Below are 27,733 nucleotides of genomic sequence, written 5' to 3' on the forward strand. Positions count from 1 at the left end.
CAAGCGCTTCAGTTACGGAGCCACAGATCTAGGCTACACGATGGAAAACATGTAAGGCTTCTCTATGTTTTCATCTATTTAATTTACTTTATTGCAAACATAGCTGGTGATCCCTCCTTCGTCAATTTTATTGTAACCATTATTTGTTATTATGTTGGATCTGTAGGCTAAATAGGCTTATAGATGTGTCATATGGTGCATTCAAGAAACTGATAGGATATGCGATTAATCTATTATTTTCTAAGCGAGAAAATGGTATTGCTGAAAAGAATGCGTGTCCTTTTAAATTCTACGATAAACTACTTACGGTATGTGAAAACTGTAACAATGATACAGGCTCAATAAAGGGCAGGGTCAGGAAAGTTCGTTTATTAACGATGCAACAAGTTGCCGTCGAATTATGATCGATGGCCATTTAATTGTAGTTCACACAGACATGGAAGGCTCATAAATCGCATCATTTGTAGTTGTTTTTCAATTTGAAACTAACATTCTACTTAACGGTTAATGTAACGATAAATAACGTATATTTCTAGCTGTACAACAAACATTTTTGAATCAATTAAACATCAGCAGCAAGGAAACGTTAACTGTTAACTTCGTAGAGACACACCAACTGTTACAGCTAAAATGGAAAATATGTAAGTTAGCTCAATTCTTTTAGACATCTTGTGAATTCGCAACAGTCATTATTTTAGTCAGATAACTTAGCACCTACCATAGCTATATGGTTTATAGGTATCATCTAAATTAGCTAGCTATGTTTACGCTGTATATTCAGTTACCCATACGGAATTAGCTAGTTACTTACCTAGGTAGCCATCTTGCAATGTTTAAATAGGTGGCTTTAAATTAGGCAGCTACTAAATAAGTGTCGTGCAAAGGGTTCGGTTTGGCTAGCCAACGTTTAGACTAGCCTACTTTAAAACGCTGGTTGAGCAAATTTTTCCTACGATCGATGTGCGGGATACCAGTCTACATTGTTAACTGACATTAGGCCTCACATCATCTGGTCGGGACACTGTTCATTGGGTCCGGACCACAGAGCAGACATTGCGGTCGAAAACCGGCCGTCTCTGGCAACCTTACATCGAACTGACATATTTGAAACTGATTTTGCCATGATAATTTGCGTGGACATTTAACATCTAGCTACATCTAGTTATCTGGATATGAAATGTGAAGTGACATAGCTACATCAATCCACACTAAAGTAATAGTACTGACATTGTTTCTAATCCCATTCTATCCAAACCTCATACCAACCATTTTTTGTGTCGCTAGCTATTCAAACGTTAGCCAAGAAATGAGCACTTGGAAAACAAACACATTATGGTGTGGTATCACTAAGGCTGAAAGAGGATAGACCTTTTATTTACAAATAATTATTTATTTGTTCGTTTGTTTTAGTACTATTTCAATGGCTACACTGTCAATCAAGAAGCTGTCTGCTGAGGAGGAGTATCCCGACCTGAGTCAGCACAACAATCACATGGCCAAAGTCTTAACCTTGGACATGTACAAGAAACTGCGAGACAAATCAACACCCAATGGGTTCACTGTAGATGGTGTCATTCAGACAGGAGTGGATAACCCTGGTAAAACTTGTCTGAACATCAAGCTGTAGCGCTAATGCCAGCACTTGGTTCTATTGATCTTTAATTGGATAAAGTGAAAGTATGTGAGGTGGATGTGAAGACCTCTACTCTTTACTCTTGATATATTTTATTAATTTGCTGGAATAAGTGAAAGTGTATGGTGAGATCAGACTGCATTTGAAGACCTCTGCTCTTGATTTGACATTTCTGCCTCTGTGGTTTTGTCTTCTCCAGGCCACCCATTCATCATGACAGTGGGCTGTGTGGCTGGAGACGAGGAGACCTATGAAGTCTTCCAGGATCTGCTGGACCCTATAATTGAAGACAGACATGGAGGATACAAGCCCTCAGACAAACACAAGACTGACCTGAAGCCTGACAACCTGAAGGTACCATTTCTGCTTATTTGAAGTGATGGTTCCCAGCTGTACATCTCTCTTAATGAGGCCTCCGCTTACCTCTGATTTTACTTTGCCCAGGGTGGGGATGACCTGGACCCCAACTATGTCCTGAGCTGCCGAGTCCGCACTGGCAGGAGCATCCGTGGGTTCTGCCTGCCTCCTCACTGCAGCCGTGGAGAGCGGCGTGCTATTGAGAAACTCTCCATTGAAGGTACACCTGTCTGAGAATCTGTGGGAATCTTGCCATTGGAATTTTGATGTCAATTCTGTGTTAATTGTGAAAAAATTATTCTCCTTTTGTGTTATACATGGAATCTCTAACTATGAAATGTTCATCCTGTCCTAAGCATTGAGTTCATTAGATGGGGACCTGAAAGGCAAATACTATGCTCTGAAGAACATGACAGACGAAGAGCAGCAGCAGCTGATCGATGACCACTTCCTATTTGATAAGCCAGTCTCTCCCTTGTTGCTCTCTGCTGGGATGGCCCGTGATTGGCCTGATGGCCGGGGAATCTGGTGAGAAAATTCATATTCTGCAATCTTCATGCTCTGTCTCACAACCATGTCTGGCTCTGTAACTGGGTAGCATGCGGCCCACATTTGCATTCCAAAGGGACGGTTATTTATGCTTTATTACAAAATATTGATCACTGACAAAACAAAGAGAATTGTAGATCTGCTTGAATTTTGTTATGAGAAGATCACAATTTTATCATTTTAATAATGTCTTCATGAATTTGTTCATTTGTATGTCAGACATCCTCAATTACAAAGCATTATAATGTCAAAAGTGCATTAGAACTCTTTTTACTCTTTTTACTCTTGATACATTTACTTATTTATACATTGACTTACTTGAAGCCAACATGTCATCCTGTTAGATCTAGACTTTAGCTAAATAATAACGTAGGGAATATGTCTCCCGTCTGTTTTTTCTCTCCAAAGGCACAATGACAACAAGACTTTTTTGGTCTGGGTCAATGAGGAAGATCACCTACGAGTCATTTCCATGCAGACAGGTGGGAACATGAGGGAGGTCTTCACCCGCTTCTGCACTGGCCTAACCAAGGTAACTGGGAAGCACAGACTTCTTATCTCCTAATGGGACTGTTTTGATAGTGTTGCCTGTAAACATCCTTTTACACCTTTGCAGATTGAGGCCCTGTTCAAACAGAAGGGATGTCCTTTCATGTGGAACGAGCACTTGGGCTATGTGCTGACCTGCCCCTCTAACCTGGGCACTGGCCTACGTGGTGGAGTCCACGTCAAGCTCCCCAACCTCAGCAAACATGACAAATTTGAGGATATTCTGAAGAGACTAAGGCTTCAGAAACGTGGAACAGGTACAGTATGCACCCCACTTTGATCCATGTGTTCTATTGACAGCATGTGTCAGCATAGTGTCTTGAGTCTTGAGATCTTGAGTGTATTTTAACTGATTTGCATCTTTTTGAAGAGACTTAATTCCTGAGGATAAAAAGTAAGGCTCACAGGAAATAACAGTCTATAATCTTTTCCTTGGCGTGGATTGTTGTCATCTATCCATTTCTTTCATGAATTGTCAGGTGGTGTGGACACTGCAGCTGTGGGCGGGATCTTTGACATCTCTAATGCTGACCGCTTGGGCTTCTCTGAAGTGGAGCTGGTGCAGATGGTGGTGGATGGAGTCAAACTGATGGTGGACATGGAAAAGTGCCTAGAGAAGGGCGGGCCCATTGATGACCTCATGCCTGTCCAGAAGTAAAATGCAATGCCTGACACTTACCCATCCACTTAACGTATGTTTAAATGTTATTTTTTTATTATTTAATTAGTAATTTATAATTACAAAATGTTTTATTTAAATTGGGGAATCCTTAACTGCTGAGTGTTAGAGATCTACACTGGACAACTCTTCCTTCAGTGTTGTCAAGAATACTTGTATCTACACAGTACTGAATTGTTCTTGAGGATGTATCTTACATTAAATACATTTCTTGGCTTGTGGAATCAGTTGAACTCATTCATACACACACTTGAGGGGGAAAACACCACCCATGCTGCTTATTTGCCCTTGCCTATCAACATAGTCAAAGAATTTGAGGTTATAACATGCATTTGAGCGCACTTGTATACATCGTAATTGTTCATTTTTCATGAACAAAATATTGATTAGCAGCATATATCCATCACAAGAAATGTAACCAAAAATATAATGGAAAAAATGACTACTGCAACTTGCTTTTAGTGACATATTAACATAAATACAAAAGAATCAGCATTTGCTTCACTTTCTTTCCCAATGGACACAACACACATTCCACCGGGTTCCGATGGCACAGCGATGTTATGTTGGTTTGTGCATACAATTTGTGTCAGTTCCTCACAGATAAACATAATTTCATGCTCTGTATTGGTTAAATTTTGCTGTTTACCACTAGGGTTGCAGTCATCGGTTATTTTGTTATTGAAATACCTATCAATTTTTAAAAATATATTTAAAAATTTAACCTTGAAACAACACTCATCAATTGACAGAACAAAGGATCTATAGTTCGACAACCATTCTATTCTGACAGATGAGACTTTCATTATGAAGCAACCATATTATCTCTGTATAGCTGTCTCATCAATACTGTGGTCATTTTGATTGTTAGTTCTCTTTGTCTTTGCAACTTAGTGTTTTATAATGTGACATCCCCCTTGTAAAAGAGATTTTCATCTCAATGGGGTCTTACCAGTTAAATAAACAAAAAATGATTTTATATTTTATATAATCACCCCCAAAACACTCCCATACAAATAATCAGGATGTATGTCACCACGGGTGACATCTTCATATCGTTTTTCCAAAGAGACCAAGGTGAAAATGTAATGGCTGAGATGCAAAGTAGCACTTGTGCAAATGAGGAGAGTTTATCTGCATTGTGCACACGTAGAAACCATTCATAACATTCAAGCTCAGTGTTTTTCCAAATGAGTTGGAAAATTGAAAACTTGAATGGAGAAGGTCACCGTGACAATAATTCAAAATTGTATTGTCAATATCAATTGAATCAGGAAGGGTATTCTCAGATGTGCAATAATTGAAAAATGATATTAACCATTTGCTTTGATAACACTCCATTTGCATCATTTACATTTAAAAACATGGACATTTTTGGGTGTTACAACATAACTATGTATAGCAAATACAACACCACTCTGCATGAGCTATTCATCCAGTCAAACAGACACTGAGGCGTACAGATTTTAGGATGTTTTAATGGAGACAATGGTGAACCTTACCTGGTGACAAGTTGCATTAATTCCATAATTCCTGACTCATGACAGGACTTTAAAAAAGGAAAAAAGTATAACAATATGCAGTTGTTGCAAAACTAAGTTACATTATTTACATTCAAAAACAGTGCTGAACTTCTTGGGGGAAGGTGTCTTGACGAAATAATAAAAAAAACAAATAAATAATATGACATTTGAATGCTTTCAGAATGGTAAACCACATCCAACTTTGTCCTTGTGCTGGATAATACTATAGATGGCATTAGGACCAGCTCTGGAGATTAAACAAAAAAAGGGAGGTGTCTACAGCTTGGCTAAGATTGTTTCCTCGAGGTCAGAGAAACTTGTTGAATACCCATAATTCATAGCTTCACAATGGACTTTACACCCCAGGCCGATCAAATACAGGTGGCTTCAGGAGCAGCAGCATCATATCCGGGTTTGATTCTTTGAGCGATAATACTAACCTGTTCAGTGCGACAGAATCACCAACCATAACTGCTGGAAGACAAGGTAACAAACATATCTCTGTGACTACCTTGCCAAAACACCAGTAACGGTTCTAATCAGAATTTCTGTGCAATAAATACCTCGAGGCCATTTCTCTAGGCAGAAGCATTCAAGTTCTCCATGTCTCCAAGTAACAGACCGACAAGAGTTTAGGGTGCCCTGAATTCGGCACAGTTCCCCAGCAATTGGCCTGGTGCTGTGGCTGTTTCCAATCCTACAGATTGGACTGTATGATGAATCTCTCCTCTGATCCACGGTTCTATCAGCAAGTCTAGGACCATCCCCACCCTCACCCAGAGCTCTCAGCCATCACTTAAACAGATTTTAACCCCTACGGAATATCACAGAGAACTACAAGAGTGGGTGCTCTGCTGGAGGCCATGGGCTACTAAATGCTGTAGTGCAGTTCCAGTAAAAAAGGGCAAATTCTTCAATCTGAATGTCCATCATATCTTCTGCAGCAGCTCAACAACTCTTGCCATATCAACAACAATAATAATAGCAATAATAATACAATTTCAAAGATGCACGAAATTATTGCCTAAAGCATTATTCTATACATTATTATCAATACATACTTTGTGAGTGTTTTGGAGAAACAATTTTATGAAACTGCTACTTTTAAAGAATGTACAGCTTAATTATGCTTGTTTTATGTTTTTTTCCTTTACTGTACTTTTTACAATTTTAATTCATTGGCAATTTTGGAAGCTATGTTCTTAAAAGCAATGGATGTTCCTGATATCCGCTTGAAGCGCACGCCATTGAGCGAGAGGCGGGGCAACTTGCAAACCTCCATCTCCCATTGGACCAGGCTCTCTGCATGGCCATCCCCATGGACGCAGAGCAGCAAGAAGCGTTCCCGCTGTTCGTAGTCACAGTTATTGGCGTCCAGGACCTTGCGGATCTCCCGCATTATGTCGCTGGGCTCCATGGAGCTGGTGGTCTTCATACTCCAGGTAAATCGGAGGGAGCGGGGTTTGCTGTCTTTGTTTTCATCTTTTTGATCCCCAGATACATTGCGACTACAAGGAAAAAAGACAGACCAAGCAGGTTAACAGGCAGAGCAAATCTGTGTGTCCTGTCTTAAGTGATGGTTATGTGAGTGTGCGTGTGTGTGTGGGTGTGCATGTGTTGACATGTTATATATTTTTTTGCATGCAATTTCGATTAATCAGTTGGTATCTTAGTTTATTTAGTGCGCTCCTGTGCTCTGTGCTTATGGAAATTAGATGACCTGACACGTGGTTGCATTCATGGTGTTCCCTTGTTCCCCTTCATGAAAAAGATGTCACATGACTATGCAAATGACAATACAGGGACAGACTGTGAATGAACGACATGCATTTCACTGTTGAAACATGCAAGCTCTCAAGCAGAAAACAAGCAGATGAAAGCAGGCAAATTACAAGGAAGCTCAAATCACAAAAAAATAGGATGATGTAGAACTGGGACAGGAGAGGAACAGCTGACCATGTGAGACAAGATACCAGCATGGAACATGCATCAGTCACACATGACAACACGTGATATCATACTTCCCTGAGGATAATATTGCAAGACCAACAGCTTGCTCTTAAAGGATTTCAATAAATATGTACTGCAGGTTACTCCTTAAACAGCTATTCCCAACGTTAGCCACAAGGTGTCTGCAGAGCTCAGGAACTGTTTCACTGCTCTTCCTGCTGCTAAATACTGCCCTCTGCTGACACCACTCATGTACATTTAACTTTAAATAAAATCCTGAGGAAGGGGGTTTGAAGGCCACAGTATGAGAAAGCAGAGGTCAAAATACTCACAACTCCTACTGTAAAATAAAATAATCATTAAAACAAGGCAGTGTAAGATTAAGATGAAAATACTGAATGATGCTTAATTTTCACTGCGCTGATGGAGGACCTTCCAATATTAAATTAAAAATTACTAGACTCATTTGAAGTTGAACACAAACTCAAATGACAGTGTGCTATGGACAACCAGGATTGCTCCAGGAAGTGCCCAAGTTGTCCATGTGTTTAAAGACGCCTGACACAGAAAAAATGGCAGTGGGTGATCGGTGACGGGGGAAAGTGGAGAGGGAAGCATGTCACATGACAGACAGATCATAAGAGTCAGCTGAGCTCATCTCACCTTGAGCCCTCAAATCTCCCGTTTCTCTCAAACTCTGGTGGGACTCTTTATTACAGACAGAACCACCAAGGAGAGGGCCGGGGGAGGCAAAAGAGAAACACACAGATCTTTTATTCCATTAAAAGCAGAAAAATAAAAACATTTGACACTATTAACTCAGAATAGATACAACAATAAGAGAGGGAGAGAAGAGAGAGAGATGACAGCATATACACATATACAGTTATAAAACCAAGAAAGCCATCAGCCAGTATTTAGGAGCTCACCATCACCCCCATTATGGCCCACATTGGCTGTGATATAGTGGAAAGTTCAGCACAGCTCTAAAAATCAGGCATGCATTTAAATTAAAACAGAGGAAACAAGAAATGTTGATGAGCGGCAGAATAAATACAACATCCTGAATTACGCTAGCACAGAGAAAATGTCTCGCTTGAACTTCCTGGCTTTAATTTCCACATGCAGACTGCAGACTAAAAAACAGTAGCACTTGTCTTGCTGGCAGTCACTTTCTTGCTTCTTTAACCAAAAAAATCAACAGAAAACAACGAGTGTGTGAGCAAAGACCAGAAAGGGCACACTCTGTGAAGGCTGGAGGGGCCAGACAGTGGCGTGCCGACACGCGAGTGTGTGTGTGCATGCGTCTGTGTGTGCACACACCAGATTTACAGACACGTACGCTTTCACAAAGAAAGAATTCAAACACACACGGTCACTGGCATGCAGATACAACACTTGACACCAGAAGGTCCGGGGGCTCATGCAGTCCGCACTAATCGAGTAAGGGGGTGTCAGAGGCTCAAACAGAGGGGGTGGGGGAGCAATGCTGGTGCTCATTGGGCGGGGCATGAAGATACAAGGCAGAACTCTGGGGTCAGCCTGGTAGGCTGAAGACCAGATATGGTGGAAACAAGGAGACACTGCAGACTGGTGTCAGTCAGGCTGAGGCTTTCGGAAAGGTAAGAGGTTCTATAGCAAGAGCCTGGTGGTGTCTCGACTCGACTTGCTAATGGGACCATCTACAGTATTCACATTTCATTTGACCGGCACTGAAACAATGTGGAAAACTGTTTTTTCCAGGCAAACTGCATTAACGATCATAACCAGCAGCAGCACTTGCCGTTTCAAGGCACAGCACAGAAAACTCCTGTGCGGAAAATTAACAGGCTTGCAAAGAAGCAGAATGCAAAAAGGTGTCTGACTTAAGCAGGGTCTAATGTCCACCTCTTCTGGTCCTGGAGAGAAACAGAAACAGACTGGTGTGGAATGGGAAAGAGGAGAGAGCAGTCGCTCCAAGTGCTTGCATTACGTGAATTCTGCAGCAGCTCAAAATGAGAAGGCAGCTGGCTGGTATATCATGCTGATGACTCGAGTGTCATAGGAACCAGTCAGACCACAGAAGGTGCAGAAGCAGATGCTTCAGGCCTGAGGTTAATCATGCTAAAATCTATTTCTGAGGCTCACAGTCCGTGATGTGGTTCGCTACCAGAGCTGGGGAAGCCCGCGAAAGGTCAAGCTTCCACCTGGACTGTGAGGGAAACGGTGGCGGTTTTCAGCGGCGACTGTGGGGCACGATGGGCAGATGTTCAACCTTCCACCTCGCATCCCTGTCCGACCTGGCCACAGCTCTCATGGGAAAGAGAGCCTTGAAAATCAGTACCAGGGCCGGCATTCAACACATCATGGAGGGGAATCTACCCTCCATCTGTCCAAGGCCCAGCACCTGACACAGAGATGCCAAGGGCTCCTGAAGAGGCTGGCGACTTGCGCTACATTCTCAAGTCAACCAGCTGGATGAATAGGGATACAGGATATGGGGGTGATGCACCAGGACCCCATTTGTGACAGGGGGCCCGGGGGAGGGCGGGGGCTTCTGGTTGTATGAGTGCAGGCAGAGTTGGGGCAGGCAAGGGTCACGGTCACTGTGCCTATGCGTTCATGTCTCGTGTGTGCCCGCGTTTGTCTGTCCGTCTGTCTGTCTGTCTGTCTGTCCATGGGGTCAGTCTCTCTGCAAAACAGCAGGGGGAACCACAAAGCCCTAGCACCTTACTCTATTTCTCCATCTCCGATTTTCTACAACTTTCTATATCTTCCGCTCCTGAATCTGCAAGAAAAGATGGATTCTGAAAAAAAGGGTTGGTTTTATTGATATAACAAAATAAAAACAAAAAAGAACATAAAAAATTCTTGATGTAAGACATGTTCACAGAAAACAAATGTCAAGAGGAGGACAGGCTGGTGGACTGAAGACTTACTAAGAGTCTTTGCTCCAGGGGCAGGGGGGTTGGCAGGCCCCGATTTGTTGGCGGTCTGTCGTTTGGTTGGGTCAATAGTGACCCTAAGGAGAGGAAGAGTGGAAAAGTAAACTGCACAAACAGGTGAACAGCATCACTGCAGTACACTTAGCGGGTGAGAGAATGCCTGTGGAGCACAGCTGACCATGGCTGTCTGAGCACCAGGACTCAACACCAGTTTAAACACCTTCCACCGCTTATTAAAAAAAGCCTTGACTGCGTACCACTGGAATCTGAGATTAGCGCTGCGCAGTGTGATCTTAAGGATCTCTGCAGCGACGGTGGAGGGAACACGGCCTTTGGGATGCGGGTGCTCGCGTTGGAGTTGCCCGTTCCTGTGTAAGATGGCAGAGGCCGAGTGCAGTAACCATAGGAGAGCAGCAACAGCTCTCTGCAACTGTGCAACGTTCCGCGCGTGGCAGCGGGGCGGCCATCGAGGGCGTCTCCCCCCACACTTCTGCCCACAGCAGGAATAAGAATCAACTGACAGGCGGCTTGGGTGACATCGACGTGGAAATGACACGAGCAAAAAAAAAAGCTGAGATGGATGAGAGGTGCGGAGTGATGGACAGGAAAAACGAATGTGGCGCAAGACTCCTGACCACCAGACGCTGGGATTTGTGCACAGATAAGATGGTGACGTCGGTGAGGAGACCACAGCCTGCCTCTGTGCGAAGCAAAGTCTGCTCCCCCATCACTGGACAATGATATTTTATATTCTTAGTGCTCTGTCTTTGAACATTTGGACATGGACTGGGATTTTCACTCATTTACAGCGAGTGTAAGGTTTGCTTTCGCTGCAACTTTGTAAACATTCCTAAGAGAAAAGTACATCAAAAGGAAAACTGTATTAAAACTCCATACTGGAGACCTGGCCCTAACTGCCTGAGGAGTTTCACACCAAATCTGAAGTTTCACCCAGACGAGGGTTACAGAAAGAGCGCTGAGCAGTCCAGAGGCTGAGGTGGGGGCAGGAAAATTCGGGGACCGGAGTTATAGGGCTGGCGCAGGTACCCAAAGAGCACCAGAACCCAGAAGACAGGCAGGAAGGAGACGGGTCTCAATACCCAAGTACCTTCTTGCAATGTACCTCTTTCAACTGACATGTCATTCTGTTGCCAAACTGAGTGCCCGAAGTCGTGGCCTGAATTACCTAACCAAGAGTTTATTACCAGTCTGTCACACACTGACACAGATCAAGGGCACACAGAGACACTCCTGATGTCTCCACAGCACTACATTGGAACCAGAAACAGAACTGTGGTAGAAACCAACTCTTCCAATCCTTTTCTAATAATGCCAGTTGTTAAACTGCTATAGACCTATGAAAAGCCTCCTGGGGACATGGGTTGTGGTTTAGACTAGCATCGCACTGCAAATGCTTGCTTGCTGCGTAATGCATGTTGTGCTAATGTTACTGTGATGCCCAAATGCAATAAATAATGGCTTCTCTAAGGCTGATAATCTGCACTACATGTGTCCTCTATTGCCAACTCAGACCATGCAATCTCCCATGCATAATAATGCCATGGCACCATAGCTTTGAGTCCAAATATTCAAAAGAAAGAAATATTACAAAAGATAACCCCCCCCCCCGGCAGAAATCTAAAGTTTCCTCTTAATCCATTAAGAGCTGCTGTTTCAAAACTCTCAAGGACTGCTAGTCAAAACGGCTAAAGCTGAAGAATGCCTGTTTATGGGTGTTGAAACCAAATCTATTTCTCACTACGACACAATAACAGAGCAGGGCACACTGCAATCTCACTTCCACTTCCCCATTCCACAAGCAGCTCCAAAACATTACAGCTTGTGCTGCCATGAAAGATCTACAAGGCAGAAACAAAGTATTGCAATTAACATTGCACGGGACTGCTTCCCGGTATACTGCATGTACATCATACATACAAGCAGAAAATAAACTTACCTGAAATAAGTCTTGTGTGACAAATAGGTAAGCACTTTTGTGAAAACAAATCCAAAAAGACCCTGTATTTGTACACAGACCTCACCTCAGTGGAAAGGCATGCATGGGTGATTAGTAAAGAGTTTGCTGGTTGCTGATTGTTTTTATTGATAGTTGAGAAGAAAGCAGCTTTTGCAGGCATGCTTAATTGCACTCCGAGTAGCTGATCGGTGCTCACTGCAACTTGAGCTTCAAGCAAAGTGTTTAGCTCTCAAACCAGAGGGGTTGCAATATAAAATCATTCCAGTTTTTGTTGTTGTTGTTTTCAAAAGCTCATAAGTTTTTTGGTTAATTGTACAAGAAAGCCAATTGAATGTCCTACCTTTTGGTAAACCTGAATGACATGTTTCTAGAAACAAAAACATAACAAAAGCAATAAAAATGATGAAAGGAAAACTGAAGGCAAAATGAAGCTAATAATCCAAATGGGTAAAAATAACGAGGAAGCTGGAATTAGCATGGTGCAAAAAGGAGCTAACTGAATGAGTGGCTTAAGGCGAGGAAGTTGATTTTGATTCCTAGTTTCAGGCCAGAGTCACTTCACACTTCAATCTAGTAAACCCTAGATTCGTTTTGCGGTTTGAACACAGCTCTGGGACAATATAGCCACTGGTGCGTAGACTCATTAGAAAGGCGGTGGCTTTCTATGGTTTCTACGTGAGAGTCACAGGTTTCTGGTTTTAAAACCCCAATATGACAAAACTTTTTCCCTTCACTGAGAAAAGTTCCACATGGAACATAAATATATGTACAATACTTAAAGAAACGATTTGCACATGTAAAAATGCCGTTTTACAAGGATGTTATGAGAAATAAGGTAGTCGAACATTCGAAATGTAAAAACATAAACATTTTAAAAGATTTAAGTAAAACATGGACATAATACCTGTCTTGGTTACATACCTTAGACTACACATCAAAGATTTTAGGGGAAAGCTTAAGGATAAGTGACGCTGATATATTTCTATAATAAAAACAGTATGATTTCAAATAAAATTAAACATCTCTGAATATTTGGGTATTCCCCAAGAAGAATAGCGATAATGAGACAAAACTAGATAACGCATTAGGTTTCAAATCACATGCGTGATATCAAACCATGGACAGAAGTGAGAGAGACGCTCTATGGTCTGTGTGGTTTGAAGAAACCCCCGAGACAGTCAGGAGTGCATTACTGGACTGTACTGGAAATCAACAGCAGTTATACAGGATGGAGCGATCGCTCAGTGCGGGGGGAAGTCGGGCGTGGGCGGAGCGTGCCTACCTGCGCGTCAGCTTGGAGGTGAGCTTGCTGAAGAGGTTGGAGGAGCCGCGGCTTCGGGTCTGCGAGAGGGGCGTGGCGTCGTGCGAGAGGGTGGGCGAGGCGGGCGGGCCGTTGTAGGTGGCGGTGCGGCGCTCCCGCAGCTGGCCGCCGTGGAAGGTGCTGCGGCTGGCCGTGCCGCGCGGGAAGCGGAGCCGGTCGGGCGTGGTGGCGCTGCTGATGCTGTGGGTGGACGCCACCGGGTTCCGCTGGCCGGCCGTCCCCGCCGTGCTGGGAGAGGGGGGGTGGGGAAGGGCGGGTCACGGACAGGCCTAATGCCACACATATGGGCCTGGGCCACAGGGCCGGAAGAACCGGCTTCTCTAAAGCCGTGTCCTCAATACCAGCCTCAGCCCAGATACAAAGCACTGTCCTCACAATAACAAAGGACTGCTTGAGCATTGGAGAAAATAATACTATTTGCTGGGGTGAACGCCAACAGTGTTTTGCACATAGAAAAAATCCCACTTGGGATGCGGTATCATGTCTTGCAGCAGGAACGCATCCAGGCACTGTGTGTGCATGTGGACTAGAAAGTTTCAACCTTCACTGCAACTTCCTGAAAACAGGCCCACTTTACTCCTCCAGAAAAATTCCCACATTTTGCAACACTGTACCATGTACCGCCTATGTGTGGTTCTCCCAAGTCACACATGACTTCCTAACAACGTCAATCCACTGAGGTGCTAAATAATGTATAACATCGCAGTTTGGCATCACCGTTTTTAGGCAAATAAAATCTAGCATTAGAGTTCAGTTGTTTAGTGAGAAATGAAAAAAAAAAAACATCTTACCACAGGATCATTTTGCCGCACATACATACAATAATAACAGCTGAGATGGAACACTTTCTAGACACCCAAGTGATTGCGTTAATTATACTGTTGTTTAGTATCGACTTGATTTCCATATGGAAACTAGGCTGCTGTAATTAGTTATATCTACATAGGTGATGTTAATACAGATTAATATATGCAGATAACACCACTGTTAGTTTAAGAAAAGACACTTCTGGAGTTAGTGGCAGAAACCTAATGGAGGGTTTTCTGTTGAATAAAAAAGAAATGTCTTTGTTAGACACGAGAGCCCATGATGAAAAAAAAAAACTGGATTCTTGAAAATGTGGGGGCGGAGCCACCAGGATGACTGACAGCCAGAGCTCCCCGGATAAAGGATGGGCGTGGCTAAGGGGATGAGCTGTAGGTTGTCGAAGGCTAGAAACAAATACCGTTGATGTGGGCGTGCGGCACCCACAGATCAAAGGTCAGAAGAGGTGGCAGCACACGGATTAGAAAGCGGGGGGGCGGACTCGGGTTAGAGAGACAGACGCTGGGCCCTTTTTTGCGCCTTACTTGGGCCTGAAGACGTTCGCCCCGCTGTTGGCGGGCGGCGGCGCGGCTCGGCCGCAGTGGGCCGAGGCCGAGAGCGACACGGCTTTCTGGTGCTGCAGCCGGGCCGAGGCGGCGGCGGCGGCGGCAAACACCGGCGCGTACGCGGGCGGGCTAGTCGCGCAAGCGGACATGGCAGCCAGGCTGTGAATTGGGGCGCATGCCAGGCAGAGGCAGGCAGCGTCCATGGCAACAGAGGGAAAGAACAGGTGCAATAAATGAGATAATCGAAAGAGAAATACAGAGGAGGCCCATGTTTTAGCAGATAGTGTGCTATATATATATATATATATATGCTATGTTTAGCATATACAGTAAGACTAACGTTTGGATTCTGAAGTCACACAAGTCCCATTGTACTGTAGACCTAGCACTACATTTAGTGAGACTTTCAAAATGTACCATTATCCAATGAACATACAAAGTAAACAGTGAATTGTGTCTGCTATGGAATATTTTTTTTATAAAGAACTGCAGCTGAGCTATTTAACTAGAACACGTTCTTGAAAAATAAAGGTTTATAGGGGAAGAATGTGATAGTGGAGGCCACAATGCTATAGAGAGGACAGGATATTTTAAGAGCTGGTTCAGGAAGAAATCAATTTCATGTGATTCAGGGGGAAAAAAACCTTTGGCGCTCACAAAGAAATAGCTGCAGAAAGAAAGCAACACACATGCAGGTGGAAAAGGCTGCAGTGCAGTGACATCATTCAGGCGTGTGCTAATCATTCAGGCCTGTTGCTAACACCACACTGTACAGCAGGGCAAGGGGTCAGAGTGCACGCGGGAGGGTCTGCTCAGATCCGTACCTGTTCTCCTTTCCATTCTGAATGACAGTGAGGCGGTCTGTGGCGTTCCTCTCGCTGCACACATACGTGTTCCTCCTGGTCATCCCTCCAGACACCGAGTTATTCTGAAACGGTGAGGACGCGGGGGACAACGCATCAGATCCGAACTGCAACTCCACAAAGCTGAGTGCTTCACACCTTCAGATGCAGCTGACAGAACATAAGGTTGCTATGCTAATGTGCAGGTCTTCTGGTTGTGTCTGCGTACCTGCTTCCCATGCTATGAGCCCTTGGTGTAAATGTATACACGCACTATGGACACTGAACAGTGTGCTACTCTACACTACTATTGCGTTACTCCCAATCTTGGATCACTCTCATATCACTCGTATCCTTGCATCTTGATCTTCTAGCACTTTCATGTTACACGTGCATGTTTATTTAGCACTTTTCGATTGCACTTGTTGTACTACCATCATGATGTTGTAGCGCTTTATCATATCTCTTGTAATCATGCGTCACTTCTAGTTCGTGACGCATGATTTGGATAAAAGCGTCTGCCAAATAAAATGCAATGTAATGTGTGCCCAGTGGCGGGGCGATGGCATGGTCATGTGACCGAGCACACTCACGCTGGGAGCGGTCGAGCCCTTCTTGCGGTCCGGAATGTCAGCCTTGTTGGGGTTGCTGGCGTTGCCCAGCATGGGGCTGGTGGGAGGCACGCCACGCCCCCCGACCGTGCTGGACTTGCGCGGCTGAACCCCGCCCTCCTCTTTGAGGTCGTTGTCGGCTGTACTGGTCTGGCTCCTCTTGGGGTAACCCACCCCTGAGGGAATGGATGGGCCAGCTGGGGAGAGGTGGTGAGAGAGGGGGCACGGAGTCATTTTGAGGCTGCTGGATCAAGTCGCCATTCTCCACTTCAGCGGATAAATTCTCGGCTGCCCTTGAACACGAGGTGGAAGAGCAAGGGACGGCCATCAAGGCTCTCTCCTCTGCTTCTGTGTCTACAGCGCTTGTGCTTCAATAACTGGCCATAATCACTATGACTCCATAATCACTATGACTTTACCCTTTCGCAGCAAGCGTTAGCCTGATTTACGTAATGACAGCATTTACAGTAGAGCAGCCCAGCGGCGGTGCCCGCCCCTCCTCGGCTCGCTCACCCTGGTCGCTGTAACGCCGCTGCTTCTGGCCGGAGGAGATGCTCCGCTGGACCTTGAGGTGAGACGGAGACTGGCCGTTGTTCAGCTCGCTGTTCGGCCGGACTTTGGCCAGCGAGAGGTTACTGGTGGAGCTCGAGTCATTGGCTTCCAGCTGACATGCAAAGCAAAAAAAAAAAAAACACAGTTGGTTTGGGAACTAGTACACACCTAGTACATTAGACCTTTGTGAACGTAATGGCATATGTGTTCCATGTTGCATTTCCCTCTTGCCAATGTCCATGAAGCAGAGCAGTGTGTAAACTACAAGGAGGTGTGTGCAGTGACCGAAGTCTGCATATTAAAAAACGACCTGGCACAGCAGCTCCCCTAGAGCGGGACCCCGCCCGTCTCTCACCTCAGAGGACTTCCTCCCCAGCAGCAGGTAGGTGGCGGTGATCTCATCGTACTTCATTCGCGCCAGGGACTCCTGGATGCCCTCCCGGGAGTAGCCCATGCCCACCATTATGTCTGCAGAGGGGCGCAGGGTAGGAACAGTACGGTAAACGGCACGCGACCCCGCCCGGAGGCTCCACACTCACACTGCCAAACAAGGACTGCCAAAGCCCGTTCCCTCCAACGCTGGCCCCGGGGCCATAATCTAATGCTGTCACCATGCTGCCTCAGCCGGAGTCATTATCTTTGTATCGGCTCACACAAATCTCTCCGCAAGCACGGAGCCGCTGTCACACAATCGATGATGCGTTTACAGCTGCATTGCATTGTGGGAGCTTGGCCTGGGGTTGAGATGAAAAGGGCTCTCTCAGTGAGCACGTCGGGTCTGCCAGTCTGTTGAACATTAATCAGCCATATGAGGCCACTGCAGTGTGGGGTCACTTACAAACAGAGGGGTAAAAGGGAGGGGGGGGGCTCCCTAACCTCTCGCTCTACCTCCTGCCACCAGACTCAAGTTGGCCAGTGTCAGAACACACCTTTCAGATCAAATCATTTTAAACCCTTGCTCAGTCTTGTCGATTTTATCGAGGATGCATCAGAGATACCTGTATCTGTGTCTCCAGTCTTATTTCTGGTCTTAAGCAAAGTGTTTATGATCACCTAAAATTCATGCTGCAGATACAAAGAACAAACGCCTGCCTCCCTTTTCAGTTGACGCTGTTCATACCTATTCTCTTCTGGTCCGATATGTCCAGTTCTGGTTCTACAAAGGGCTTGAGCTCATCGTCCTCGCAGCCTGCGTTGATCCAGCGGTCCTTCATTATTTGCTGGAAAGTACCGGGTGAGCAGACAACACAACCACTTACCAACCATCTGACTTCAAAGCTGTATTTTTACCATCAGTTAGCCATGCAAATACAAAGGGAATCAGGTGAGGGGGTTTTCTGCCACAAATCAATTTCCATAATTATCATTTTTCATGCAAGTTAATAAACAGGCCCATCAGCACTACACACAAAACAGAAGAAGACACACATTGCCCATTAACACATCTCACACCTTGGAAGTGCTGTATTTGTAATTGAATGATTCTGCCTTCAGGCATGGTGGGGTTATAGCGCAGAGTGGCACATGAATTAGAATTATGCATTATTGTTTAGCACATGAAGAGGTGAGTATGTGTTCAAGAGAAACCGGGATATGGCAAGTCTACCTGCTACTCAACAGTTTCACACAGGAAGGAGGAGGTGGTAAGTGCAGGAGTGGACAGGTTTGGGGTGTGGGAAAGCGAGGGGGAGGTGTTGGGTTGGGATGAAGTAAACGTTGAGATATTTACATTTTCGCCGTCTTCTCTCACCTCAAGTGTTCCCCGTTTGGCTGGATTCAGCACCAGGAAGCGCTTGAGGAGATTCTCGCAATCTGTGGACATGTAAAAGGGGATCCTGTACTTTCCCCTCAGTACCCTCTCCCGCAGCTCCTGCAGGGGGCAGCCAAGAGCAACAAAGTTAGGACACACGGTGGCACAATGTCAGAATCACAGAAAGCACATTACGTTATGATTACATTCATTTCAGAGACGATCTTATCCAGAGCAACTTAAAATGTAAGAGAAGATAAGTCTGTTCATCTGATTAATACAAGCAATACTGTCAGACCTGGATAACAATATTCCAGGGAGTATATATGCAAAATTGCAAAAGTCAAAATAAAATCAACTATGTTAACCAAGAACCAAAAAATAACAAATATATCAATCACATCTGCCAAAGGACTTGCAATACAAATGTGAGCCATGTTTTATCCTACAAAATCCAACCCCCCCCCCCCCCCCAAAAAAAAAAACATATTATGAAATATGCATATACTGCTTATATTCTACAGCAATCTAACTCTCTAGATCCGGTTTTCACCATCAATTAAGAAAAGCTGACAACAATCCAACACAAGTGAAATTGAGGATTTCTGGGCGAACGTTCTGACCTTGAGGTTCTGTCCGTCGAAGGGCAGCGAGCCGCTGACCAGCGTGTAGAGGATGACGCCCAGGCTCCACACGTCCACCTCGGGCCCGTCGTACTTCTTGCCCTGGAAGAGCTCGGGGGCGGCGTAGGGCGGGCTCCCGCAGAACGTGTCCAGCTTGTTCCCCATCGTGAACTCGTTGCTGAAGCCGAAGTCGGCGATCTTAATGTTCATGTCCGCGTCCAGGAGCAGGTTCTCTGCCTGAGGAGAGACGGGGAGAGGAAGCCTTTACATGGAGATGTACCGGAATATTCTGGAATAAAGCTCCCTCACTTTACACAGAAACTCCGAACATGTGCACGTGCTGCACATACCACTTGTGAAAGGGAACTAGTTTAATACGCTTTATACTGCAGCACAAAGCAAATGACTGACTAACCTTACATGCGCAAGGTTGTACACAAATGGCTATTTTCATGGAAAAGACATCATTTATCAAAATTAAAAACTCTGCCTGGCTAATTTCCACACTTGCTCCTGACTGCAAATACAAACATACTGACACTGAAGGGAAAGCAGACAACCCTGTATATTTATTTCAGGGAATGTAAATGTTCTTTTGCTGAAAAAAATAGAATAGAAAAAGATGTCATTCAATGTTAACTTGGTACAGTAAACCCTGTGTAAATTCCAAGTCTACTGGTAAGGTCCCTACAAATCACAGAACTGTCTAATTTGCCTTAGCTATTGTTGCCAATGCATAACTATAACAAACTGCAAAACATTATTCTTTTTATCAAAACTGATATTTTTAGAAAAACATTTTTCATCCAGGACTACTTGTTCTAAGTTCAGGGCTATTTTAGGCCTTTTTCGTATGAGGGAAACCATCCATGTTTCAATAAAAAGCTTTTTAACTTGAAAGCCAATTGATATATGCACAACAGAAGGTCAACTTCTGATCTCAACATTGAAACTAAAGCATCGTCTGCCTCATACACCTGACTGATGAAAAATTGACTGAAAGCAAGCAACGTTGGGTGCGCACAAACGATAATTCCAGGATCTAATATAAAAAATATTGATAAATGAGGACCTAGGGCAAGAAAAACATCGACGGTATATTGAATTAAATGGTAATGGGGGGAGGGAAAGGAAGATTCACAGCACAGTTAACTCAATTCAATTATTTTTCATTCATTTTTCATTTTTGTGTTTTGCTCAGGGGTCATAGTCTGCCACTGCATGTTATCTGAGCAATGGATCCAGCAGAAGACCCTTCGGTTCAGTGACAGTTCACAGCCATATATCAAAGAATGAGTGACGGGAAAAATTATGAAAGGCGGTGTCGAGCCAAAAACAAGGTACAGAGCTGAAACCTCCATTACCTTCCCTGCAGTTTATGAATCATAGAGATATCGGAGCTTTTATCCCTTTATTCATAAATCATTCATAACACAATCGGGTGGAAACAAAGAGCAAGGTCTTGTGGTGCTGCTCTGTGGCTTAACAGAATGCCAGTTCCTTCCAGAGCTGATGCTGCCAGTATTAAAGCAGTCAGGCAGACACGTTGCATTAAGGGCCCTGGAATGTGAATAATTAAAGACCGCACAACAGCAGTGGATGATGGTAATGTGCGATAGTTGTGTACATGCACACTGCAGCAATAGAAAGCATGCAAGTGAGGATCGCTTACCTTCAGATCTCTGTGAACTATGTGCTTTTGATGGCAATACTGCACTGCAGACACAATCTAAACAAAGCAGACAAAAACCAACATCATTCCACAGAGCCAAGACAGGGCGGCGATAAATTACTGACCCATTACTAAACTCAAGGTTATTTACAATCTGAGAAGTGATGCAGTCTACCCACAAGAGTAAGAAACAGAGGGTTTAAATGTGCTCAGAAACATAGCCTTCATCACATACCTCATTAAAACATGCTAACCTTTACCATGAGCCATTCTAAGCCTGGATACCCTTATCAGGGTATTGTCAGGCTCCTAAAAAAGCAGCAAATACTTATATGGATCTACTGGAGACAGGAGAGGTGGTGAGCAACCATGACTGATGCCAGAAATCGATTGGCTCCATCGATGGACCAAAGGCTGCATTTAAGGCCTGCTCTACCCCTATTCACTTTAATGAAGCAAACTTTCTGTGCGCTCAGCCTCAAACAGATGTTTGAGACAATACACACCAAACCTGCTGGCGTGGAGATGGAGCACGTGCGGCTCGCAGAGAGAGGGCAGGTGTGCGGAGGCCCTGGCGCTAAACGGAGGGACTCGGCTAATTTCTCAGAAGCACAGCTGGAGCCCTGGGCCTGGCAGTGTGTGTGTGTGTGTGTGTGTGTGTGAACGAGGCACATATATCACATGAACTTTTCATTACACAAACAATTTCCTGAGCACACACACAGCTCTCACGGGTGACTTACAGTTCTCATAACACCTTCTCATTCTCCAGCGCAATGCAGATCTGTATTATTAACAGGACAATTTCAGGAGCCTTGCACATGAGGCTACAGCAGCTCCGTTTCACCTTATATCCAAATGAACAGCCTTCATCCAATTACGTGCACTCCTTAAATCTGTTCAGAATCATTCACAATTACATAAAGGGATGGAATAATAGCACAAGATCTTTAGTACATGTCCTTAAATGAGTTAGCAAAAGGCCAGGGAGACTTACAGCACAAAATTAATGCAATAAATCAAGAGTTAATTGGATGAATTAACATAGATTTTAGCACTGACAGAATCATTAGCCTTAATCTAAAAGGGCTTTTCCTAAAACACAATTTTCTCCTGATCTGGAACAGTATGCTGTTGGATAACCGCACAACATGCATCTACCATGAGGACAGTTTTATGTTGAAATAAACCTTGAAGTCTGACCTCTTCGCAAGAACCAGAAAAGTCCTCAGAGAAATCACAGCCAGATGAATTTCATATAAAGCAATGGTCTCAAGTACTTTTTTTAAGGCAAGGTCAAGAAGCCACCATGTACGGTTTCATTTGATCGCTTTCCTACAGAAAAGGCCTTCCTTAGTTATGCCTTCTCTTTTCCGGACTGACAGAGCAAGCTTCTCAAAGCGAAACACTTTCGATGCATTTGTAGCAGTTTAGTTTTCCCTCGTAATCAACGGGGATATCAGATGCAGTGCAGAGCGCCACTCTGCCAGCTCCACAAAATGCTGACTGACTGACTGCCATGACTGAGTATTCACTTCTCGGAGTAGCGTTAGCCTTTTAGCTCTGGCACTTTAACATCATTTCAACTCGATGCACACAGCTCACACTGTTAAACCCTATGGGCCACAGTCCCTGTGTGCATCCGTAACAAGCAGCAAGAGCCTTCTCGAGGAGAGAAGCAAACGCTTTTCCGTTTATTTTTATGCCCCACTTACAAGGACACAAGAAATTTCGGATACATGTTTGTCCAGTTAAAACATTATATTAGAAGTTTTCAAGACTTAATCTTTTAATATCGGAGGATCTGCGACATCTATGAAAAAACATGGCATTAATTGCGGCAACATTATAAATCAAATTAGAAGACTTCCTAAAGGACATGGCCTAACAACCTTTTATCCTTTTCTTTTCATGATGTCACAGTTTACATGGATTTGTTATACACTTGGCTCCACCATTAATAGAAAGCCTAGATTTCAGCTGACACAGAAAAGCATATCTCTACTCTGCAGAGCCAGGAGCCTGAATGCATCCTGCAGCCCACTGAAGGTTAAAAGCCGTGCAGGACAGTCACATGATCAAAGGAGCAGCCAGTGAAATTCATCCTAACATTAGGTGTGCCATCTCCAGGCAACCGCCATTTGCAACCTCAAATGGATCTATCTGCACATGCATGCGGGAGCAGGGACTTGAGTGGCCCCTGACTGAGCAGACATGACTCACTCTGGGATAATGCAGAACATATATCACAGCAGCCATCTCTCCACAGGATTAACAGGAACACTCTAAAGAGGAATGTTCTGTAGAGACTGTGGCATGATGAGTAAAGACACTGGTGCCTGGGCCGGAGTTTTAAACAGCCGGAGGGTAAAACAGTACGCTGCTGTACAAAGAGCAAACTGCTGTATGTGCTGTCAACTCAGTGTCTCAGCGACACACCTCACCTTGTTACGCTTCCCATTTAAGTCCCCTGCTGTATACATGGGTACAGTCCCAGTCAGTGATGTGTGGAGATGCCGGTGTATCACCCCTTCCAAACTTGTTTCTATAGCGATGCAGTAACGATGGCCGGCTTTCTTGGTGAATGTTAGATCGGGACGGGATAATGACATATGGCTGGGGATAGTCTGAAAATGAGCACACTGCGGTACCTGTCTAAATTTAGCCCTGGCCTCCTTTTCCTTCATTCTTCCGTGTGCTACGAGGTAGTCGAAGACCTCTCCTGCAAAGACAAGGAAGGCGAGAGCTGAAGCAGGCTTGACAGCAGGACTCAATTACACTCACAATGACATTTCTACAACTCGATAACTTTAAATAACACATATCAAACCTTCTCTAAAGTAAAAACGTATGACAAGTAACTACGCATCTGGAAAATGTTTAATTAGCTGATCTGCGCTAGATGCGCTAGTCTACAGGGAAACACAAGCAGTGATGACATGGTAAAATTAGAAATATTAATTCTTAAGTGCAAGAAAAAAAAAACAATAAAAGTTCTCTGAAGCAAATGCAAACAAAAATAAACATTCAATTGTGGGGTCTCTACAAAACAAAATGTTGCAATTTGCCATTCTCCACCTCTGTACTGGTGGACTAAAGGTATAAGGTAGGAAGGAGCAGTATTTTTTCGTTAATTATTTTAAAAATTACATTTTTATCCCTATTTTCGGTTGATTCGCCCATCTGGAACAGTTTATCGCTAATGCAAGCCGGTCCCATCGCTCCAGTATCCTTTGTGTACTCAAGTGGGCACACCCAAGCATGGCCATCCTGCGAAAGCTATGCAGCCAACAGCTGCTTATTTGGAGAATCCGCCAGCTGTGCAGCACTGTTACTGCGCTGCAGCACTGCACAACTGACAAAGCTGGGGCAAGGCAGCCTACAGATATCTGAACACCCGGAAGGAGATGCTATTGCAGAGTGAGACAGGTTGTGCTTCTCCATCACTGGATGACACAGCCAATTATGTGTCACCATAAGGGCCCTTGGTTACTGTTGCCGTGTATGATCCAGATTGTGTGGCACATCACCACACTGTGACTTATGCTTTAGAGGAGCAGTCATTTAGATGCATTTCAAGTCCCTGCAGCAAGGCTAAGAACATTCTCTTAAAGGGATAGTCCACATTTTTTAGAGCCAAGTCCACTGAGCTACTCACCACAAATTATGTGATAAATTTGGGACATGTCGGGCTCCAAGCCTCCTGCCTCGAGTACGTGTAACTCCCTCTTAGTTAGCTGTTCGCTTTGTTAGCCAAATAACACTGATTCAGTGGATCAATACTAACTAATAATACTTTTTTCAGGGGTACGGGCACATTTTGTTTCCAAAATATTTATTTATACAAGCAAATAAACAGATGCTGAAGCCTAATTAAGTTTGGTTTATTAATCGCGTCTTTGTTGAATAGCTGTAAGGGGGTGATTCTCAGTCCCCATTAAATCAGTGTTATTTGGCTGATACGGTTAAAGGAGAGAGCTATGTATACTCGAGGCAGGAGAGTCTGAGCTCGACATGTACCCAATTTATCACATAATTTGCAGTGAGTAGCTCTGCGGACCTGGGTCTAAAAAATGTGAACTATCCATTTAATAAAGAATTTCCGTAGATCATCCCAGTCGGTACATATGTGGTGCGATTCCCCATGTCAAATGATGCGTGTGTGTGTGTGTGTGAGAGAGGGAGAAGAAGTGAGAGTGCGTGTGTGTATGCCTGTGCGCATGTGTGTGTGTTCTTGTGTTGCTAAGACTGGCCGTGCTCACCGTCCCCTGCCGCCACTGAAACAGCACTGGCCTGTCTGTATCTCTCAGTCAGGCTGCCTGCCTGTCAATCATGCACACAAAAGCACGCATGCAAGCCTACACACAGGGACAGGCACTGGCACGAGATCCTCACCGCCAGAGAAATATGCAGCGATTCTGGCCACAGGGAGATTAGGCATGTTTAAGCCCACAGACGCGCTCTGTAAAAATCTGTGCGTTCATATTGTTTTGAAAGCTTGTGAAAACATGACGAGTAGCTACAGTGGTGCTTATATAAAGCCATCTGATAATGTTCAATCCCTGATCGCTCCATTTAGCCTGCATCCCATAGGCTTAAACGCACGCTCTCAAACGCAGGAGCAGCACGCTCTCGCGCTCAGTGTCGTTCTTCCCTGTGCAGCAGCCTGCGGACGCTGCAGGCGATTACCCTGTGCGTTACTGAGCCTCCTCGTCTGCCTTATTGCTCTCCCCATTTCCCTCGCTGGCTTGCTCAAACGTGACGGGGATCTCTCGTGCGCCCGAGCAGTTGCTGCTGGGCTGGGTACCCCCACCACATTAAAAAACGCACCTTCTCCTCCTCCTCCTCCTCCTCCTCCGCCTCCTCACTCCGCTCTCCCAAATCTCAGCAAAGTCTCCTCCCACTGGCCCTCTCTGTGCACCCATGCAGGAGGCCCGCAGTGTCATGCGTGCATAATCGCCGGGCGTGCACCGCCGTTTTGCATTTTCCGCCAAATGTGAAACATTCTTAGCAATTTGAGCTCACGCCTTTTTCAAGATGCAAATCTCAAAGGAAGGCTGCATTTCTACATTTAGCATACAGCCGTTGGTTTTTTTAAAAACCACCCCTCTCTTGATGTTCAGCACGGGTTCGGGCTGGTTTGGGCTGGTTTAGCACACTCACCTCCACTGGCATACTCCATTACCAGGTACAGCGTCTTCTCGGTCTCAATGACCTCAAACAGCTTCACTGTAAGAGCGTGAAAAGAGGATGACTCTGTTAGGCACCAATACTGTTCACAGCATTCTCACACATGAATGGTCTGCCTCAGGGCGTGTGACTTTTAAAGCGCAATAAAAAACAGGCCCGGAGGCCTTTTGCGTTTGCCTCCACAGTTTCTTGGCACCCCCCCGCTCTCACCCCTGAGGGCAAATACTAAACAGGATCTGTCTGGAAATTCTGATGAAAAGAAAAGAATTAACCACAGGTATTCAGAACAGACATGACTGAAGAGAAAGGCTCAGTTCATTGTGTCACTGTCGACAATCGTACACTGCACTGTCTTTAGCAGACAAGCAGACCATGAAAACTGCTTAGCAGCTGTAGTCTTTATCGCAAATAAACCCTGACCGAACAATGAACATGGGGTTTCGACTTCATTCTTAATTTCTTGTTTAAATCTTTATGATGAGATACAATCTGTTATTTAACAAAGTTTTATGGTTGCACCCAGTTGAGGAAGAGAGGAAATCACTGTAAATCAGTGCTCTAGCTGCAGTAGAGTAACAGCTCTTCAGAGTCGCATAAGCCCCCTTTTCTCTGAACTGGGGTGAGATGCAGGAGGGTCCCTATGGAGAGGGGCGGGGCTCTAAACATCACTCATGCTTAACTCCGCCTCCCCGCTGACTGACAGGCCCCTGGGTGGAGCCTGTTTAACACCGAGCCCCAGATCTGAGCTCTGAGGAGACCTGCTGGAGGAGAATGGCAGGCAGTTTGCAGGTCAAGTTCATGTTTGAAAGGCACTTAAAAGCGCCATGATCAAACCCCTAATAACAGAGATTTGAACATTGCCAAAACAAGCACTGGACACAAGGAAGCTGACCCAAGACTCACTCCCACTCTTTTTTCTCCCTCATGGCAAATTCTCTATTGGGGTTCAGAAAAGGTTTTACAGCTTAATGATTTAGTGCACAACTGACCTGCTTGGGTTAAACTTGCAATTTCAGCAGTGTGCCAGGTGTTACGTTACGTTGGGTGACAACTATGTTCTTAACAGAGAGGGTGTATGTACAAAGGGCAAGTCAAGCGTGTCAACGGGGATACCAGACACAGGAATTTGACTGTCGTATGAGACAGGAAGCCTACATTCCAATTGTTACATTAAATCCCAACATCTGTTTGGTTTTATCACAGGGGAAGCAAGATGTATTTGCTCGCGGGTAAGGAGCAACACTGCTCATGCGACTGGGAGTGCTCCGTGTCAACACTTATCTCAGTTAAACACACTGCTATCACCAGTCGTATGCACGTCTGGCTAAACTGAAATCACTCGTTTGCGCAACTTCTGGTTCAAAGCCACACTCACTTCCGGTTTTCTATTTCCCAATTCCGTCAGTTCAACAGATACAGATACATATAGTGCCATTTCTGCACAGCCCTTCGTGGGCTCCCTGCTGACTGTCACTAAGAAGCAAGTACTCTTTAAAGCTCAGCTCCTTCTTTAAGATGGAGATGATGGGCAATCCAACCCACCGGGTAGGGGGGTGTACACAATGGTTAACCAAGGCTTACAGCTTGCTACGATATGTACAAATAACAGCACATTCTCCCATGTGGGTCAGCAGAGAGGAGGGATCTAAGTGTGACTGAC

The 27,733-nt window shown here is 44.7% G+C and overlaps 2 protein-coding genes across 15 annotated transcripts in view; one reads left to right on the forward strand and one right to left on the reverse strand.

Annotated features, from left to right (window-relative positions):
* The first annotated feature begins 405 nt into the window (after positions 1-405).
* LOC135249325 (creatine kinase, testis isozyme-like) lies at positions 406-3,779 on the forward strand. Its single transcript, XM_064324863.1, has 8 exons — positions 406-641; positions 1,411-1,598; positions 1,833-1,987; positions 2,078-2,210; positions 2,347-2,518; positions 2,948-3,071; positions 3,156-3,345; positions 3,568-3,779. The coding sequence occupies exons 1-8, from the start codon at positions 631-633 to the stop codon at positions 3,744-3,746; spliced, it is 1,152 nt and encodes a 383-aa protein (XP_064180933.1). The 5' UTR covers positions 406-630; the 3' UTR covers positions 3,747-3,779.
* Positions 3,780-5,229: 1,450 nt separating this feature from the next.
* The window catches only part of mark3a (MAP/microtubule affinity-regulating kinase 3a), a 56,064-nt gene continuing 33,560 nt past the window's right edge, over positions 5,230-27,733 (reverse strand). The window contains exons 5-19 of one of the 14 annotated variants that reach the window (XR_010328639.1): positions 26,047-26,112; positions 23,535-23,605; positions 20,884-20,940; positions 19,212-19,448; positions 18,568-18,708; positions 17,959-18,058; positions 17,194-17,306; positions 16,800-16,950; positions 16,269-16,483; positions 15,658-15,761; positions 13,425-13,691; positions 10,159-10,241; positions 9,954-10,026; positions 7,904-7,948; positions 6,704-6,798 (exon numbers count right to left, since the gene is read on the reverse strand). Coding sequence is in view for 13 of the 14 variants with exons in the window: in XM_064324795.1 (XP_064180865.1) it covers positions 6,453-6,798; positions 7,904-7,948; positions 13,425-13,691; positions 14,813-14,992; positions 15,658-15,761; positions 16,269-16,483; positions 16,800-16,950; positions 17,194-17,306; positions 17,959-18,058; positions 18,568-18,708; positions 19,212-19,448; positions 20,884-20,940; positions 23,535-23,605; positions 26,047-26,112 (2,093 nt within the window). In the remaining variant the exon portion in view is untranslated. The other 13 variants (XM_064324772.1, XM_064324795.1, XM_064324694.1 and 10 more) reach the window with 13 other exon arrangements.

Source organism: Anguilla rostrata, chromosome 1, assembly GCF_018555375.3.
Source record: "Anguilla rostrata isolate EN2019 chromosome 1, ASM1855537v3, whole genome shotgun sequence".
In the NCBI taxonomy this organism is placed as follows: domain Eukaryota; kingdom Metazoa; phylum Chordata; class Actinopteri; order Anguilliformes; family Anguillidae; genus Anguilla; species Anguilla rostrata.